The sequence below is a fragment of the Astatotilapia calliptera genome, chromosome 6 (assembly GCF_900246225.1).
Source record: "Astatotilapia calliptera chromosome 6, fAstCal1.2, whole genome shotgun sequence".
Taxonomy (NCBI): Eukaryota; Metazoa; Chordata; class Actinopteri; order Cichliformes; family Cichlidae; genus Astatotilapia; species Astatotilapia calliptera.
In genome coordinates, this window is record NC_039307.1 from 36,686,725 (window position 1) to 36,704,940 (window position 18,216).

The window sequence follows — 18,216 nt, forward strand, 5'->3', positions numbered from 1 at the left end:
GCTAAACTTTGCTAGATCCGCCCCTGCACAGTTACCAGCGTCAGCTACGTAGAAAAAGATCCTCGAGTAGAAAGTAATATTAAATACATTCTAACAACAGCTGATCAAGCTTAAACGTGCTGCTGTTGTTCAGCCGCTGGTTTCCTCTTTCTGGTGCAAAGTGGGCCAAAAGCAAACTAGAGACACGACTCGCAACAGAAAAGCCGATCAGCTGATCGTTAAGCAGTTTCATGATTGAAGTAGCAGCAAGAAGAGGCAGTCGCTCCATATATCGTTTGTTAAGCTTAACGCAGGAATGCTTTACAAACATTCAGAGATGGACTTACACACTTGCTTTACTTCTCTCGGGGATAACTTTGTCAGAGATGAAATGCCGGGTTGCTAGCGAAGCTCCACATGCTATCCAGACCACCTACAGATCCCGCATGCCACAGCCGCTCTATCACGTGATGCATACTGCTCCGACGTGCTAACGTTCTGAGGCGAGTTACGGCGTGTTGCAAGTTTTGTGAGGTGCTTTCGTGATATTTAATGGATCGGATTACATTTTTTATTTTTCTCCGATATCCGATCCAGTAATTTAGGTCAGTATCGGACCGATACCGATACGTAATATCGGATCGGTCCATCTCTAGTAGGTAGTGACCGAAAGAACAAGATCGCGGATACAAGCGGCAGAAATGGGCTTCCTCAGAAGGGTGGCTGGCCTTTCCCTTAGAGATAGGTTCAGAAGTTCTGCCAGAGGGGCTCAGAGTAGAGCCGCTGTTCCTTACATTGAAAGGAGCCAGCTGAGGTGGTTCGGGCATCTGACAAGGATGCCTCCTAGGCGCCTTCTGTGCGAGGTTTTCCGGGCATGTCCCACTGGGAGGAGGCCCCAGGGCAGACCCAGGACATGCTGGAGAGATTATATCTCTCGGCTGGCCTGGGAGTTCCACCGGACAAGCTGGAGGAAGTGGCTGTGGAGAGGGACGTCTGGGCTTCTCTGCTTAGGCTGCTGTCCCCACGATCCGGCCCGGATAAGCGGAAGAAGATGGATGGTTCACGTCAAGTAAAATTAATATGTTGACATTTTACTTATTCCTTCTAGTGAACATTATTATCTTCTTTTTACACAGCAGGAATGTGTCTTATAAAGCACAATACATTTTGTTTGCAATCTGAGTAAATATAAACAGAGTAAATTTACTCCAGTTCAGTTGGAAAACCTCAGGAGGAGCTTGGAAATGTCAATGCACTAAGATGACATTAAAAGGACAAAAGACTGATAAGGTGTGTCCCAATTAAAGGGCTGCATCCTCAAAGAACCCAGCCTATGTAAACCGTGAAGGCTGGGTCATTTGAGGATTTGGTGTATGCGATTTTTTTGGTTTCTTAAGTATCTGAGGATGAGAGCGCACAAGACCATGAAAACGTGACTGTTAATTTTAAGATTAGCTAGTAAGTAGCAGCTAATGTTCATGGGACTAGTGTCATCTTACTTTGCAAATATAATATGCATAAAGATAAAATTCTTGTATTAATAAATTAGATTTAAAATTCTCATTAGTGAAATTTAGCTCAGTTTTAAATACTGAACTTCAGCAAGGATTCAAGTTGCATTTATTTCTATTTCTATATCACTTCATATCTTCATCTCAAAGACAAGTGTATAAGGCTGTTTTGGACATGAGACAAATATTGTTCTTTTACTATATTGGCACTACTGCGTTTGTCTGAAGGCTTACTTATATTGGTAAAAAGAAAAGTCAAAATGAAGAGTAGACTGATATACTAAATATTCCTTTATTGGGTGAGGAAATCATGCCATATCTTAACCGTTTTAAGTCATATAGAATAGATGTGATGTAATGCTGTAATGCAAACACAGCAGTACTATTAGTACTAAAATACTCCATGTTTCAAATAACTAAAGAAAAGAAATATTGACATCTATTTTCAGCTACATTCTGGTGCTTATAGGTTTCTGAATATAAAACTTTTCACTGCTTTTCATCATTTTTACTTGGAGGTACATACGTTGTGCTTTAGATTCAGAGAGAGAAAAAAATCAGGGGAAACGGCTGGATACACAAAATGGTGACAGACTCAAGTGGTATGAACCACTACAAAAATAACATAAGAGCAGTAGTTTCTCCACATTTACTTTTTGTCTTATTAGGGGTATTAAATAAGTTGAGATCCCATTTGGCACACTAGCACACTGAGTCTATTTGGCTCAACAGCACCAAGAAGAGGCAGCAAAATAACCAAGTTACCATTAACATTAGTGCAATGAATCCTGAATCCTGCTTGTACCGGGACTTAAGTAATATTTAGGACTGAAAACCAGGCAGCATTCACTAATTTCGTTCCTTTAAATTCAGATAAAACTGAAGGTATATTGTACTTGGCCTTACAAGTATGTTATCTAACTAGTATGCTATCTAACCTCTAGATGGCGTTACCCTGTCCTCCAGTAACACTCTGATGAATCTTGAAAATTGTTTTTGACCAGAGGATATGTTCTTCAGTGTGCATATTAAACAAAAATGTAGGACAGTTTTCTTTCATTTGTACAACATCTCTAAAATTAGAAACATCCTTTCTCAGAGTGACACTGAAAAACTAGTTCATGTATTTATTACTTCTAGGCTGGACTACTCTAATTCATTATTATCCAACTGCGCTTAAGACTCTCTGAAAAGCCTTCAGTGGATCCAAAATACTGCAGCAAGAGTACTGACAGGTGCCAGAAAGAGATAACATATTCTTTCTCTCATACTTCCTTCTCTTCACTGGCTCCCTCTTTGAACTGCAATCAAACTTAAAATCCTTGTCCTCACATACAAGTTCTTGAATAATCTGGCCCTATCTTATCTTAAAGACCTAATAGTACTGTATCACCCCATTTGAGCACTTTGTTTGTTTGTTACAGAGCGGGGGAAGGGGAGACAACGTCATGCCATATTGGGAGAGCATCCATCTAACGGAGGTGGTACTGTCTGTCTTCATCCCTCCCTGTCTAGCTGCCAATATGTTATCTCTTCCACTTGTTCCACTGCAATTACTGTGAGTCCACTGTACCACATAATATCCCCTGAGTATCTGTGCGTATCTTTGCAGGTACACACTGGCCCCTCTTGCCTCTACCTGCTAAAAGCCAGAACTGGAGGTACAGCGAGGAGGTGCAGGAGAGGATCTCTTACCCGCTACTCCAGAAGACCTCCCCCACATTCTCTTCCTCTTTCCTTGGCAAAAGCATTACTAGCTCTGTCACCATGGTGAGCGGTCTCCATCCTGTTAAGATGAACTGCAGCCGTATTTTCAACCTCTTCTGTCTCTACGGCAATGTCGAGAAGGTGTGTAAGGATCCTCTCTGACTTTTAGAGGTCATGTTGATATGAAAATACATATATTGTACAATAGTTCCTATAATTTTCTTTTAATAAATCTTAATCATAACTTATGTTCTAGGTATGTATGATTTAGTTTATTTTTACAGTGCTCAAAAAAAGAAAACATCAGATCTCAATGGAAAAAAATAATTCTGGATAGCTATACTAAAACAAAAGGATGCCACATCATTGGATGGAAATGAAAATTAGCAGCTTACAGAATGAAAATGTGAAAAAAGATGCAGCACACTAGTCCATTTTGTAGCAACTCAAAATGGCACTCAGTAGTTTGTATGACCCCCATGTGCTTGTATACATGCCTGACAATGTTGGAGCATTCTCCTAAAGAGACAATGGATGTTGTCCTGGGGAATCTCCTCCCACGTTTGGACCAGGACATCATTGAGCTTCTGAACAGTCTGAGGTGCAACCTGGGACGTGTCAAATGGACCGAAACATAATGCCACAGAGGTGTCCTTTAGGAACTCCCTGTTTACTCTGGCCATATGAGAGCAGGCATTGTTTTGAACCAAGACCAACCTACGACCCATACTCCAGTGTAGGGTCCAACAATGGGTGAAGGATTTAATTTCAATACCTATGGATAGTCAGGGTGCCTTTGCCTAGACTGTAGAGATCAAATGCAAGTTGGGTTCCTCAGTGCCAGGCAGTGAACACAGGGCCAGTTCGAACTTAATAAAAAAAGAAAAAACAAACAAGCCAAATCTCATGGACCATCATCAATCTGTATTAACTTCTCATGTATGCCTTAACCATGCATGTATTAATTCATTCATTCATTAAAGAGGTGTTCCCCCAGATGGTGTACTGAGAAATAAGGTATGCATTCAAATTTTTTTTACAGCCACAGATTAGCTGTCTACGAAGTTCATTTACTGTATTGGTGGCACTTTATAAAAATGTCCCACTATTAAGCATTAGTACGGTATTAGAAAGTCCTTAAGTCATCATGTACATATTTCTTTACACCTCCTCAGTATGTCATTTATAAATGTACATATGTTTATCCATCTGTTACTGTTACACCATGTACTACTGTCACTGCTATACTCACTGCTCACTATGTACAGCTATCACTGCAACAGCATCATTGCTGTTTATAATCACAATCATATTTATTATCATTATCATAATAATATCTGCATTCATAAATGGTTTGCTAAGGAGGAATGGTGCTCTGTAATTGTATGAATTAGTAAGGCAGTTAAAATGGAAATGGACTACTTTAAAAAAAAAAAAAAAGAGCAACTGACCTGCCATTTAAAGAAAAGCGAGTAGCTTCTATCTTAAAAGGTCTTTTGCAGAGTTGGCAAAAGTACAGACATTCTGTACTATGCAAATACTACTGTTAAAAACTACTCAAGTAAAAGTTGAAGTACTGATTTCTTACACGTCTTCAACAACACTAATTAGCCTGCAGTTTGTAGCTATCCACTTCACTGTGCTTCTCCTTCAAGCTGCATCCACTGTTTGTTTGGGTGGGTGATTTGGGCATCAATAGCATGTAATTTCAAGCCTGCGCTAATCAACATCTCATCTCTCCTGTGACCCATGGCTTTTTATATTCAGAGCAAGTGAATATATTTTAGTTTCAATATTAATGATTTAAAAAATTGCAGTAGAGAGAGTAGGGGCAGGGTTAAGGGGATGGTGACACTCATGCAAAATAAATAAATACTGCAGTTATCGGCAGCTACCATGCTGCAAAATGGTAGCTCTTCAGCTAAAGAAAATATCTTCTGTGTTTGCAGGTGAAGTTCATGAAAAGCATTCCAGGCACAGCATTGGTAGAGATGGGTGATGAGTATGCTGTGGACCGAGCTGTGACTCACCTAAATGGTATCAAAGTATTTGGCAAGAAATTCAACGTCTGGTAAGCACTAAATATGCATGCTTCAGACTTGAAGACACTTGGGGTTTGTGGTAGGGAGTCTGATGTAGTCTATCCGGTCGTTAAGTGATGACGTGACGAATCCTACTTCCGGGCCTAAAGTAGTCTGCGTTTAATATGGGTTTTGTGTTGTTAACATGTTTAATGTTTTGTATTTTCTTCTATTTAATCTCAAAAAACTCCTAAAACAGTCAGTGATCACTGTTGACCTCCCTCGGCTTTTATTACCGCTAATCATTTATTTAAGCTCAGTTTTTAAAAAAAAGTTAGCTTGTTTATATTAGGCTAACATAGCTGTGTCGCTAGTGGTCACGTAACACATCATTATATACCAGCTAGTATATCTTCTTCATTTATGTTGGAAGTGATAACAGAGCTGTACGTTTTAATTTGTTTCCAAAACCCCGCAGTCAGGACCAGTGTTGGTCAAGTTACTTGAAAAAAGTAATCAGTAACTAATTACTGATTACTCCCCAAAAAAGTAATCCCATTACTTTACTGATTACTTATTTTCAAAAGTAATTCATTACATAGTTACTTAGTTACTTTTTAAAAACACGATTTACAACCTGAATAGGTAATAAAGCGATAGATCTTTCAGCCCAATTCTACTTTTTCTACATAATCCATCATACAAAATGTAATCAAATGGAAAAGTTCCTTTTTAAAACTTGTTTTATTAGTTTTAATCTTTTAACTTCATGCATCAAGCAAAAAAAAAATTGTGTTTAAACTCACTCTTTCAAATAGATGCAAGTAAAACACAGCAGAAAATAAATAAAGTCAAAGACTAGCGGTCCTTTTGCTCTATTTTCACCTGTATAGCAGGAGTGGGGTAGGCGGAGGTGTGCTCTGGTGCAGGTGTGCCGCAGCGGTCAGTTGAAGAATCCGTGAGTTTCTCTGTGAATTTCCCATTACGTTGTAGCGCACTCGGTGCTCACTTGGAAGTTTAGGGTTTTTTTTGCTGTAAATAGAAGTTTTCTTCCCACGCACAACGGACACTAATGTTTTTGTCACTTTTTATGGAATCAAACTTAAAGTAAGGTCAGTACTTCCACGCTTTAAACGCTGCACGCTCATACTCTCTCCCGCACTCGATATTGTTGATCTGCACACAGCTGTTGTCACGAACGACGCACTTGCTTACGTCACTGTCATGAGACATTCTCGCAAAAAAGTCACGGTTTTAGTAACGCAGTAACGCAGAGTTCCTACGGCAAAGTAACGGTAATCTAATTACCGTTTTTGCAATAGTAATCCCTTTTTCTACTCGTTACTTGAAAAAAGTAAGTGGATTACATATCCTGTAATCATCTCATGTCCTGCCCATCTCTGGTCAGGACATGCTATATTGTATTTAGATAGAAGCTAGCGAGCTAACTCCCTGCTAACTTCTAACTCCGTTAAATGTCATAAATTCCGTTTTCATGGATGCCTGGATGTTAAACTCAATTGTTACACCTGGTAGAGCAGAACGCTGATCATTTTTATTAAAGATGAAAGACTTTAGACAGTTTTTCTACTCTCAGTAATGCCATAGTGATCGTTTGATATATGGACCTGCAGCGGAGTTTAGGCCCAGACACGGCTAGTGACGTCAGACTTAACGACCGGATAACAAAATATCTTAACTGCTACCTAAAAGTACATGATGCTGACATTGGCTCTAGTGATATTCATGTCATGATCATAGGTCAAAACTGAGAAGAAACGTGCATGTTTAAATAAAGGAAAGGAACACATTTTTTTTTAAGACCTGATATCCAAGAACTCTCCAAGGACTGAAAATTCCTACAAGCTGTCACTTGTATTTTACATAAATAACAGCAGTTAGCCTCTATTTTTTTTTATAAAATATGTTGGGCTGTTCCAGCCTTTGCAAATTTGTAGAAATACTGAATTATTGTATTTTTTCATTACTTCAGTCAGTGACTATCTGCCCAGAACTTAAAGGAGATCTATTTTATCCATTACCTGAAACAAGCCACTTGAGTTCACTTTTTTAATGTTAAGCCAACTCTCTTCTGATTGGTAAGGTATCCCCCCTCCATGAAATCATACTGTACAGAAAGTAGAAAAAGCCTTAACAAGCAGACTGACGCATAGGATTTTGGCTCACACTGATAACATGTCCTTACAATACTTTGTCTATCACACATCCCTTTATCTGACCCTGCTCAGTGTGTCCAAGCAACAGGCTGTGATTCCCAGTCAGGTCTTTGAGCTGGGTGACGGCACCTGCAGCTACCAGGACTTTAGTCTAACAAGGAACAACCGCTTCAGCAGTGCACAGAGCAGCAGGAACATCATCCAGCCACCCGCCACTGTGCTGCACTTCTACAATGCCCCACCAAACCTCAATCAACACCAGTTGCAAAAGGCAAGGCCACACCTGCATGAGACTTATTATTTCAATGGAGAAATGCTAGACTGAATGTCTACTCCAAGTGAGCTTTCTAAGTAGACAAGTATGCGCTCCACTGTGGCACGCCTTGAACTTTCTAAGTAGATCAAAGATAAGGAGTGGTATGTTGGTTGTTTGTTTGGAAGCATCTTTATTCACACATAGAAAGAAATGGGCTCAAGTTATTTTCTTTCTGCTCAGTGTACGTAACAGAATAGACAACAAATAATTACTATGGAATAAATAGATGGAATAGACTTGTTACTATATAAAATAAAATAAACAGTAAATTAAACTTTGTAAATGTTTTGATTTTACACACGGTACATCTTGACATTTTAAGGTGTCAATAAACCTAGTATACCATCATAATAACCTTGTTCAGGGAGATTTAATCTTCAAGTTACTCAGTTTTGCCTGTGGTCTTAAGATCACTACTGTAAACTTATTTTTAGCAGTGACAACCAACATTGAAAACCAACACTTTTTGTCAAGTTTTAGTTTGGTTTTATATTAACAAAAGAAAATGCAGGAATTGCTTTTAAAAATGCTTTTCTATCTTTCTTGCCAACAGCTCTGTACTGAATACAACATTTCAGCATTCTCTAAGTTCAAGGTTTTTGATGCCAAACGTAAGTTTAACCAATTAAGCAGCGATAATAACTCCTCAGGTCCAGGTATCAGGAGATATCATTCAGTGTGTACACGTGTGGTTTTTGTTGTTATAAACATTTCCGTCTTTCCCCCATCTTCCTCTTCCTCTAAGCAGCCAGCTCAAAGACTCTGTCTGGTCTGTTGGAGTTTGACAGTAAGACTGAAGCTGTGGAGGCTCTGACAGTCCTCAACCACCACCAGATCCGAATACCCAGTAAGTATTCAAATGATTCTCAGAACTGCTGACAGCAGGTTGCTGGCAGTCCCTGTGAAACCAGTTGCTAAAGACATGTTCTGATATTGCTTCAGAAAGTGAGAAAGAGGGTCCAAGACATGCAGAGGATGACTGAGTCAGACTTAAAGCAGAATGTTTATCGGCTGGTACCAATAATCAAGAAGAAACATAAATTCAAAAGGGTAAACTGAAAATTATTAACCACAAGGAAGATCACTAGAGTTACTAGGAAAACCACACTGTCAGTGTCCTGTGTCACACTCTGTTGTGACACAGGACAAGGGGAAAGAGGATGACAAGACACAGCTTATTATAGTTAAAAAAAAAAAAAAAAAAAAAAAAAATATATATATATATATATATATATATATATATATATATATATATATATATATATATATATATATTAGGGGTGCAACGATACACAAAATTCACGGTTCGGTTCGGTTCGATACTTTGGTGTCACGGTTCGATATTTTTTCGATACAAAAAAAATGTTCATGCCTTTTTAATTTGTCATTTATTAAAATTATAAATATATATTTTAACTCAAAAGTACAGTTTTTAAATTTAACCCTAACCCTTGTGCGTGTTTTTCATTTTGACAGCGAATGCGCACCTGCGGACCACTTATGTGCAGCCCTGGTTATTTAGCTCATCATATTGCAGCCACAGAAATTCTTTTGTCCATGAAACCATAAAGCTGCACTTTCTTTTTGCCTTATAGTCTGATTTGTCATAACTTCTCCGTTTTGTGGTAAGCTTTTCTTTGGCTGTCACTTCTTCACCCTGACCTGTCTTATTTGGCTCAGCAGAACTAAAATATATATCCTGCTGCTTTTACACACGCACTCACATAAACTCAGCGATTCTCTGCGCGATCAACCTCTCACATGTTTAAGCTTGCTGCGGGAGATTTCACTTGTCATGTTTGCATAGTAAGCTAACAATTAATAAGACGATGTCAGAGGAATTGGTGCACAAATTATCATCACTCACAGATCAGTGCTGTCGCTCTCTATACACAGTTCGCACGATTGCAAAGTGAAAGCAAAAAAACAAGCGCAAATTCAAACGCGATTTCAATATGTCACATATTGACAGTGGCTCACCGATGCCAATGACATAATTACCCAGCTACATTTCTGAAAGAATGCAAAAGCATTGACATATATTTTTCCTACAATAGCCCGACGGGCAGGGCAGAGATAGATTTTGGTAGCCCGACTGAAAAAAATCACTAGCTCCGGGACGTCGGGCTAGCGATATTGCAAGCCCTGTATCTGATTGAGGAATCACTCATCTTTGGAAAAAATAGTTTATTACAGAGAAATGTCTCTTTCCAAAATAAAAGCTATACTATCCGCTTCTTCTGGGCTATATTCTCAGCAGCATAAGGAGAATCATGTGCTAACAGCTGTCTAAATGACTCGGCTAAAGTTAGTAGCATGCTTGTTGTTTTTGTCTTTGCACTAGGATGATGTCGGCGTAAATGTGCAGTCATATTCGTTGTGTTCCCACTAGTGCTTTCAGGTTAATCTCGTTGAAATGACCTTAACGCCACAACACGGCAAATCTCTGTTAACGAGCTACCGCCGATCGCCCCGTGCATGGGGCTAGACGGCCAACACGTTAACGAGCTAACTGCGCTAACACACTAGTTCCCACCCATGTAATTGAGCATTGCATGGCACATCCAACATACTGTTTTACTTTAGTCCATGACTCGCTTACCTTCAGGGTCATACGTCACATGAAAACCAAAATAATTCCAAACGCCAGATCTGAATGAGGGTGGGGGAGGGTGGGGGAGGTGCCCTGCGCTCTTCCTTCTGTCTATGCTGTCTGTGTGGAGCGCTCAGTGGATCTGCGCTCGACAGTGCAGCCTAGGCGGAGTAGTCGAACGCAGATTCACTGAGCGCTCCACACAGACAGCATCGTCAGAAGGAAAGTTGATAAAATAAATTACAAATGTTGTATTGTTCGATACATATGCGTACCGAACCGAAAGCACTGTATCGAACGGTTCAATATCGATACGAATATCGTTGCACCCCTAATATATATATATATATATATATATATATATATATATATATATATATATATATATATATACACATATATATATATATATATATATATATATATATACACATATATATATATATATATATATATATACATATAATATAAAATAATTACTGAAATAGGATAATTACAACAATCAGAATTAATTATTTTGTCTTCAAGTTAGAAAAAATAGATAAGACAAATTAAGACTAGTTACCTAGAACGAAGGATGACGTTAACAGACAAGATGAATGGGTTTCAAGGTCCTAATCACTCTAACATAAGGTATAATGTTTTGTTCAGTTCCCCTTTCTTTCAGCATGGTCAGTGCAGAGTGCAGCCTCTCATATGAGATTGGACAAGCAACAGCTTGTGTTCACTATTATATGAGGCTTTACATAGGTTGGGTAAAAAAAATTAAGTAAAGAAATTAGAACGCCATCAAACAGATAAGCATTATTCAAACTTCAGGACAAAGTGTCTCATATGTTTGTGATGTTAAACTGAATGTCAGGAGTGGTCTTTCACAATAAAGTCAACATCTTTTCTCCAACCTGCAGATAGCTCCAGCCCTTTCACCCTGAAGCTCTGCTTCTCCACCTCCTCCCATCTGTGACCCAGAAACAAGATGGCCCGGACAAACTGGAAAAGAGTTTATTTGTTCCTTGAAACAATTCTACTTTTTCAATGGATGATTGCTGTGTGGTCAATGTAGAAAAAAAGATTTTAGCAATAAACTAAATAAGTGACACTCTTGAAAATTAGATAATCGAGCCAGACTTTTCTTTGTTAACATTTGTTAATATTTCATCTCATAGTTTCGGTGTAATTTGTTTGAATGTAAAGTGTTTGAATTAGTTAAATTCCTTACAGGGGCTTAAAATGGAGTACACTAGGAAAAATCTAATGGGAAGCAATTAGAAACATTTGTCTTAGTTCTGTGTTCAGTCCAAAGACAAATGATGATAACAACCTTGTTTTATTTGTGTAATTAAAGAGAAAATATAGAGAGCTTATATCATTATTAAAGCCCACCTGCATCAAACTTTTGCCTCAACTTAAAAATATGAAAAAAGCCTTTTAATAAACTTATATTAAATCAAAAATACAGTTTGTTCCAAAACCACTAAACCACTGCTGAACTCATTTGGTAGTTCTTTAAAGCTAAACAGCAACTTCAACTAATAAATTCATGTCTGTTTAAAAAAACAAATATCTGCTTTTACTATTACTGTGAGCGCCCTGATGTTGTATTTACTCTTCCCATCATCAAAATGTAAATAATATTTTGTAAAGAAGGTGCTGGGTGTAACTGCTGTAAAGTACTGTGTGTTATGTTCACTATAAGTAAAACATTAACCCCAGGAACATTTATGCACTTTATGGTTGTTGATGAGTACTGCTCGCACTTCCAGTTGTTGGATTATATAGCATACCTTCTTTTTCCTGGATAATGTTGTCTAATGCTGCCTTCCAAACTTTTTGAATCAAACCTTAAATACACTGCTTAAACCAAACTAATTAATTTTTGCTGTGATGTATTTGTGTCATGAAAGGACGCTGAACAGCAACAGAGTTAATAAAACTATTGATTTCTGTTTACTAACAGAAATCAACCAGCAAGATAGAATCATTAAAAATGCGTTGAACATGAATTTTTATTTTGTTTCTACGTTCCTGCATCGTTTGAAACCAAAGACACCAAAGCAGGCAGAAGATTTAAAGATTGATGAACTAAGTTTTTAAAAAATGCCACAATGTAAATACATACATAATTTTTGCTACATGTCTGGATCAGGCTAACTTTACCACTTAGCCAAATGTCTGATTTTTTTGTACATGTTAAAATATAATATAACAGCAATGAAGAACACAATCAAAACAAAACATAGTGAAAACAAGATAATCATAATAAATAACATGTTGAAAAAGGACTAGGAAGAAGCATAAGCTTATTTAATCCCACTAATATTTCTACTAATAATCAATCCCTTTTTCTCCTTGTTTATGCCCTATCCTTTCATAAATCCTTCCAATTTGTTACATGGTTTTATTATCCCAATATACTGTTAAGAGTTATGCATATTTACAAATATTTAATACATACATGCTCATATATACATATATGTATACACACATATGTTTACACACACACACACACACACACACACACACACACACACACACACACGAATAGTGGGTGACAGCACCAGGTCCAAGCCTACATACTCCCTCTTCTTTGTGAAAAACATATTTTTGTGGCTCTTTTTAAACAGTCATACTGGGATTTTGCTTCATCTTTTTACCCAGTCTTTTCCACAGGTATACTCCACATACAAGATGCAATAACTTTTTAAAACCGTACAGATAAAGGGATGTTTTACATTTATTTTCCTCCTCAGATTGTATTTTCCCATCCCTTTTAGAATATTGTCTGGAAGTAGGTTGGTTATTGCTTTAAACATAATTTTATAGAGCTGTTTTAAATCTTGTTATACTATGTATAATAACAAGAAAGGCTTTCAATTCAACTTGTGCAGTGTGAAAATGAACTAGATAAGTGAATTTTAGTATTTTGGATTTGTATTTACACTTATTTATGACAGGAGTTATTTCTTATTCTTCCCATGCTGTAAGGAACATTGAGTTAGGATTCCTATCAATCAGGCTTTAGATAGAGTCAACAGAGGCTCTGCAATTCTTTATGCCAGATTTGGTCCAACATTTACAAAATAACTGTTGAAGCTCTTGACTACATCAGCAGCATTGTCCTCTATGATGCCATTATCAATAAAATACTGAGGATAACTTTGTTGTGCAGAAATATGTTTAATAATAATATTCAATATACCCCATATTCCCTTAATATTGTGTTTGCTATTGTCCAGTATTTTCCTGTAATATTGGTCAATTTATTTTTCTATTTTTTTAATATTTTTTCTTTTTCTAATCTTTTGTCTTTTTGTTCTTTTTTTAAAATCTGTATAGAGTGTGCTTTTTTTTTTTTACACGCATTTTGTAAACCCTTAGTGGTTGAACTGAATATTTTTGCTTTCTGCTGTATCATATTGTTGAACATTCTGTTGGAAGCTGCTACGCAAGTAACCCCAGCGGAAGGGGTTACACGAATAGGATGAGGGCCCGATGGAATCTTTGAAACATTCAGATTGAAGGCGCAACAACTAGTAGCTCAGTGTTTCAACATTCGGAAGAAGGAACTGCTCTCACGGCTAGAGATTGATGGGGTACAACACAAATGCTACAGCAACGAGCAGCCAGAACTACAGGTCAGGGGGGAAATTTTATCACGCCCACCAGAGATTGGGTACCAAGTCCCAAGTGCGATAGAACAATGATCGTTCCAAGGTGTACTCTCAGTGGGGAACAATATGAGAACAGCACCACTAAGGTTGGACTGGAAAAGGACTGGAAGCATATGGGAGAAGGACGCAACCCCCTAACTGGTTGAGAAGGACGCAACCCAGGATGCTTAGTGGCTAGTGGATCTAAGTGCAGACCACAACAACCTCCCTGAACAGGCTCCAGTAACCATCAAGTGGGAGATATTCTCCAGTATGAAGAGTTGGAAATCACCAGGCCAAAACATGTTTCATGCCTACTGGCTGAAGAAGCTGACTGTACTCCACGAGCAGCCAGAATAGAACCAGTCCCATCCACCCAATAACCTGCTGGAACATGGAAGCTCCTGTCAGGCATCATATCACCTAGGATGAGCATGCACATGGCTCAATACATGAGCGGGGTTACAAAAAAAATGGCAAGAATACCAGCTAAGACTGTGCACTGCTGGATGGATTACAAGAAGGCCTATGAATGCTTAGAACTGTGCAAGATCAACAGGACCCTAAGAGCCTTCATCAGAAGCGACACTAGTGTTGTGGCGAACAACACAGGCAAATGGAAACCATGAAGAGGCTGCCAGGAAAGCAGCAACCACCAAGGACCTGCAGAAGGTCAGGAAAGTCCTGAGGAGTCAGCTGAATGGTAAGAACAAGATCCAGGCTATCAGCCCCTATGCCCTGCCTGTGATCATGTACCCTGCTGGAATAATAAGCTGGCCAAAGGAGGAGATCGAAGCCACTGAAATCTAAGACGAGGAAGCTCCTTACCATGTATGGAGGGTTTCACTCCAAGTCCAGCACCCTGAGACAATATGTTAAGTGGAAGGAAGGAAGCCGGAGAGTAGTGAGTGTCAGTACCACAGTTCAGGAGGAGACAACAAACATCAACGAATACATCAGGAAAATGGCCCGAACGGACCGCATCCTCAGTGAATACCTTGGGCAGCAGGAGGAGGAGCAAGAGAATGAAGAGGAGGAACCATCATGGAAGGATAGGCCCCTGCACGGTATGTACCACTGGCAGATAGAGGAAGTGGCTGACATCCAGAAGTCCTACCAGTGGCTGGATAAAGCTGGACTAAAAGACAGCACAGAGGTACTAATCATGGCAGCACAAGAACAAGCTCTGAGCACAAGATCCATAAAAATGGCGAAAACAAGAAACAGTGGTGAACCTTTGCAGGAGTGGCCTGCCAACCAAACTTACCCCAAGAGTGCAGCGACATCTCATCCAAGAGGTCACAACAGACCCCAGAACAACATCCAAAGAACTGCAGGCCTTACTTGCTTACTTAAGGTCAGTGTTCATAACTCCACAATAAGACGAGATTGGACAAACGTGACCTGCATGGCAGTGTAAAACGTGCCATGCAGGTCACGTCGAACAGGCCCGGGCGCGGCTGACGGAGGATTTCTCTTCACCCACCTCCTTCTCCGACAGCTGCCGGCTCTAGTGCGCGCTGGCCTTGCCAACTCCCCGCTATTGGCCACGAAGGATTACCGCTCCCTTGCGGAAGAGGCGGATCGCATCCTCCTGGCTACCAGGAGTTTCGGCGTCCAGGCAATTGTTCAGGACTCACCAACGTTTTCCCCCGCCCCCTCACCGATGCTCCAGGGGCCCTTGCTAATTGCTTTGCTAAAAGGCAGATTACATGAAGCCCTGTTCAACAGCTGATTTGGAAGTACTGATATCTGGTGGTTTTTCGATGTACCACAGCCCTGTGGCACATTCATCCCATGTGGGCTAAATACCAGTGAATATGTAAAAATAATGGTGTATCAATTGCAGAATACCCATTTGAGGCCCTGTACATTATAAACACACACACACACACACACACACACACACACACACACACACACACACACACACACACAAATGCTTTAACAAAATCTGTTATGTTTTTGTGACACCTAAGTGTCCAGACCACTGGCTTTCATGAGCAAGAGACAGGACTTTATGTCTATACATGGTTGGTATAACAATCTGCCTAACTTTACTCCAGTCTGCCCTTTCCAAACTTGATGGAGACCACTGAGACATTAAAACATCCTGTTCTACAAAATAGGCTTGCTGTTCTTTACTGGCTTAATCAGCACTTACCACATGCTTGAAACAATTACAGATGTATTAGCCACGTGGAGCTCTTGCACAGAGCTAACACGTGCTTCTCATTGACATGGAATGATGACTTATAGGTGAGCACATCACATCATTTAAATACAAAACTACACATTCAGGAATGCTTTCTAAAGTCTTCCAGCAACACTACCTCTCGCAGGCAGTCATAATCACTGGCTTTCGACGCAAGACACCAGTTATCAAAGAGAATCCCCTTCTCTCTGGCAAACTCCACATAGGTTTGAAAGTTTCCTCTGCTGTCGAAACTTCTGCCTATAAGGGACCAATTCATAAGCTTGCAAGAAAGCTGCTTTAACACTCGGATTAGGCTTTCCTTTAAAGGAAGTGCGGCCACCACCTCTTGAGCTTTGCCAGACAGTTTGCACTGCAACAAAAGGGGCCAAATATCAATAGGCCACTGCAAAGCACTAGCAAGGCGTTCAAATGGTGCAAAGTATGAATCAACTTCAGCTTCCCTAAAAGCGAGCACTAGAGAAATACACTTACTGACATCGAATGCTATAGCAGACGTGGAGATGGAACCTGGAAAGTCAGCAGAGGCAGATAAGGCTTGTAGCTGGGACTCCAGCTCAAGCTTATACCAGCTTTTTCTGCCTCTATCTCCAGCCTTCTGCTGGCCTGGGCCTTCCCAGAAGCCTCTCCCAGAAGAGAGTGGATCATAGAGAGGAAGCTTGCACGGCATCTACCCCCACTCATGCCCTCACCATCCATACTGGAACCATCCTTATGATCCTCCTCAAGCAGCTTGGCTCAGCCCAACAGAGACCTCAGCCAGATCAGGTACTTGAATCAGGCCAGCTTCCACCAACTTATCTACTACTAGGGCTTTTAACTCACTTTTACAAACTGTTTTTGGGACCAGCAGCTTAAAGTGGTCTACAATTTGCAGCAAATCACACTTGCAGCAACTAGTGCTTAAGTGCTCCAAACAAAATGCAGCCAACATAGCGCTTAACCTCTAACGGAAAAGGCTACTTTAAAGCAAACACACTTTCACATTTCTAGAAACAGGGAATCACTTTGCGAAAGGTATCCTGGACGAGCCCCCACTTATGTTACGACCCAGATCTGCCAGGGGACATGGGACGTAACATAAACGAGAGCCTCACAAGCAATGTTCCCTCTAATTTTTCATGTGTCTGAGCGAACACACAAACTCCCTGAGCGGTCCCTTGGACCAACAGCAGTTGTGTGCACTGTGGTCACGCCAGCATCAAATCCATCCAGGTTACGTGTTTTATTAAAATAATCAAATTACAGCATTTACATTTATGTTAGACTACTTTTAATTAACTGCTTTATCCCACTTACAATGAAAATGTAAAAAAATTTTGTTCATGACCTGTGTAGTATGTTAACACTGTTGGAAGTAAAAATAACTTGAACTCCGATTTTGAAAACACAACTTTCTTTTTATTTTATAAAGCTCTGACTTGTATTATGAGTATGAGTCTGTGGTCTGGGAGAGAGTCCTGTAACTCTGTCTGCAAAATACAGTATATAATGACCAATGTTGGGCAATTAATTATATAGTTACTTCTTCAAAAAAGTAACTGAGTTATGCAAACAACAAAGTTTTTTGCAGCTGTTTACCTACAAATGCAGCAAAGGCATTTTTTTAAATAAACATTTCAAATTATTTACAGAACAATCAGCTGTTCTGCATCAAATTTGATGCCACACAAATTATTTGTTCCACTCCAAAAAGTAATTTCTGTCCATTATGAGATAAAGGAGAACAACAGCCTGATACCTGCAGGCCTGACAACAGGAGATGTATCACTGCTGTAACACCTGTAACATTCAGCAGTCGCCTCATTGTTCTGACACACACAACAAAACTATTGACTACACTACACACTACACAAGATTTGCGCTAAACGTCGCAAATCTCTCACATCTCAAAACACTGCTGCAATGCCTAAAACTTCCCTCTTCCTAAACAACTAAATGCCATGTTGCCATATCATTTTTTGATTGGTCCACATAGTACATTTTTCCACCAATAGGAAAGGCTGGGGGGGGGGGGGGGGGGGGTTTGCTCACATGCGGAGAGTGC

At 39.6% G+C, this 18,216-nt stretch overlaps 1 protein-coding gene across 3 annotated transcripts in view; it reads left to right on the forward strand.

The window, feature by feature from the left end:
• Positions 1-11,416, forward strand: part of LOC113024713 (heterogeneous nuclear ribonucleoprotein L-like) — a 46,882-nt gene extending 35,466 nt beyond the window's left edge. For 2 of the 3 annotated variants that reach the window (XM_026171998.1, XM_026172000.1), the window contains 7 exons: positions 2,915-2,974; positions 3,103-3,338; positions 5,147-5,268; positions 7,468-7,666; positions 8,265-8,322; positions 8,460-8,558; positions 11,213-11,416. In XM_026171998.1, the coding sequence (XP_026027783.1) occupies positions 2,915-2,974; positions 3,103-3,338; positions 5,147-5,268; positions 7,468-7,666; positions 8,265-8,322; positions 8,460-8,558; positions 11,213-11,268 (830 nt within the window). In that variant the 3' untranslated portion in view covers positions 11,269-11,416. The remainder of the gene's footprint in view (positions 1-2,914; positions 2,975-3,102; positions 3,339-5,146; positions 5,269-7,467; positions 7,667-8,264; positions 8,323-8,459; positions 8,559-11,212) is intronic. The other variant, XM_026171999.1, reaches the window with a different exon arrangement.
• Positions 11,417-18,216: the final 6,800 nt, after the last annotated feature.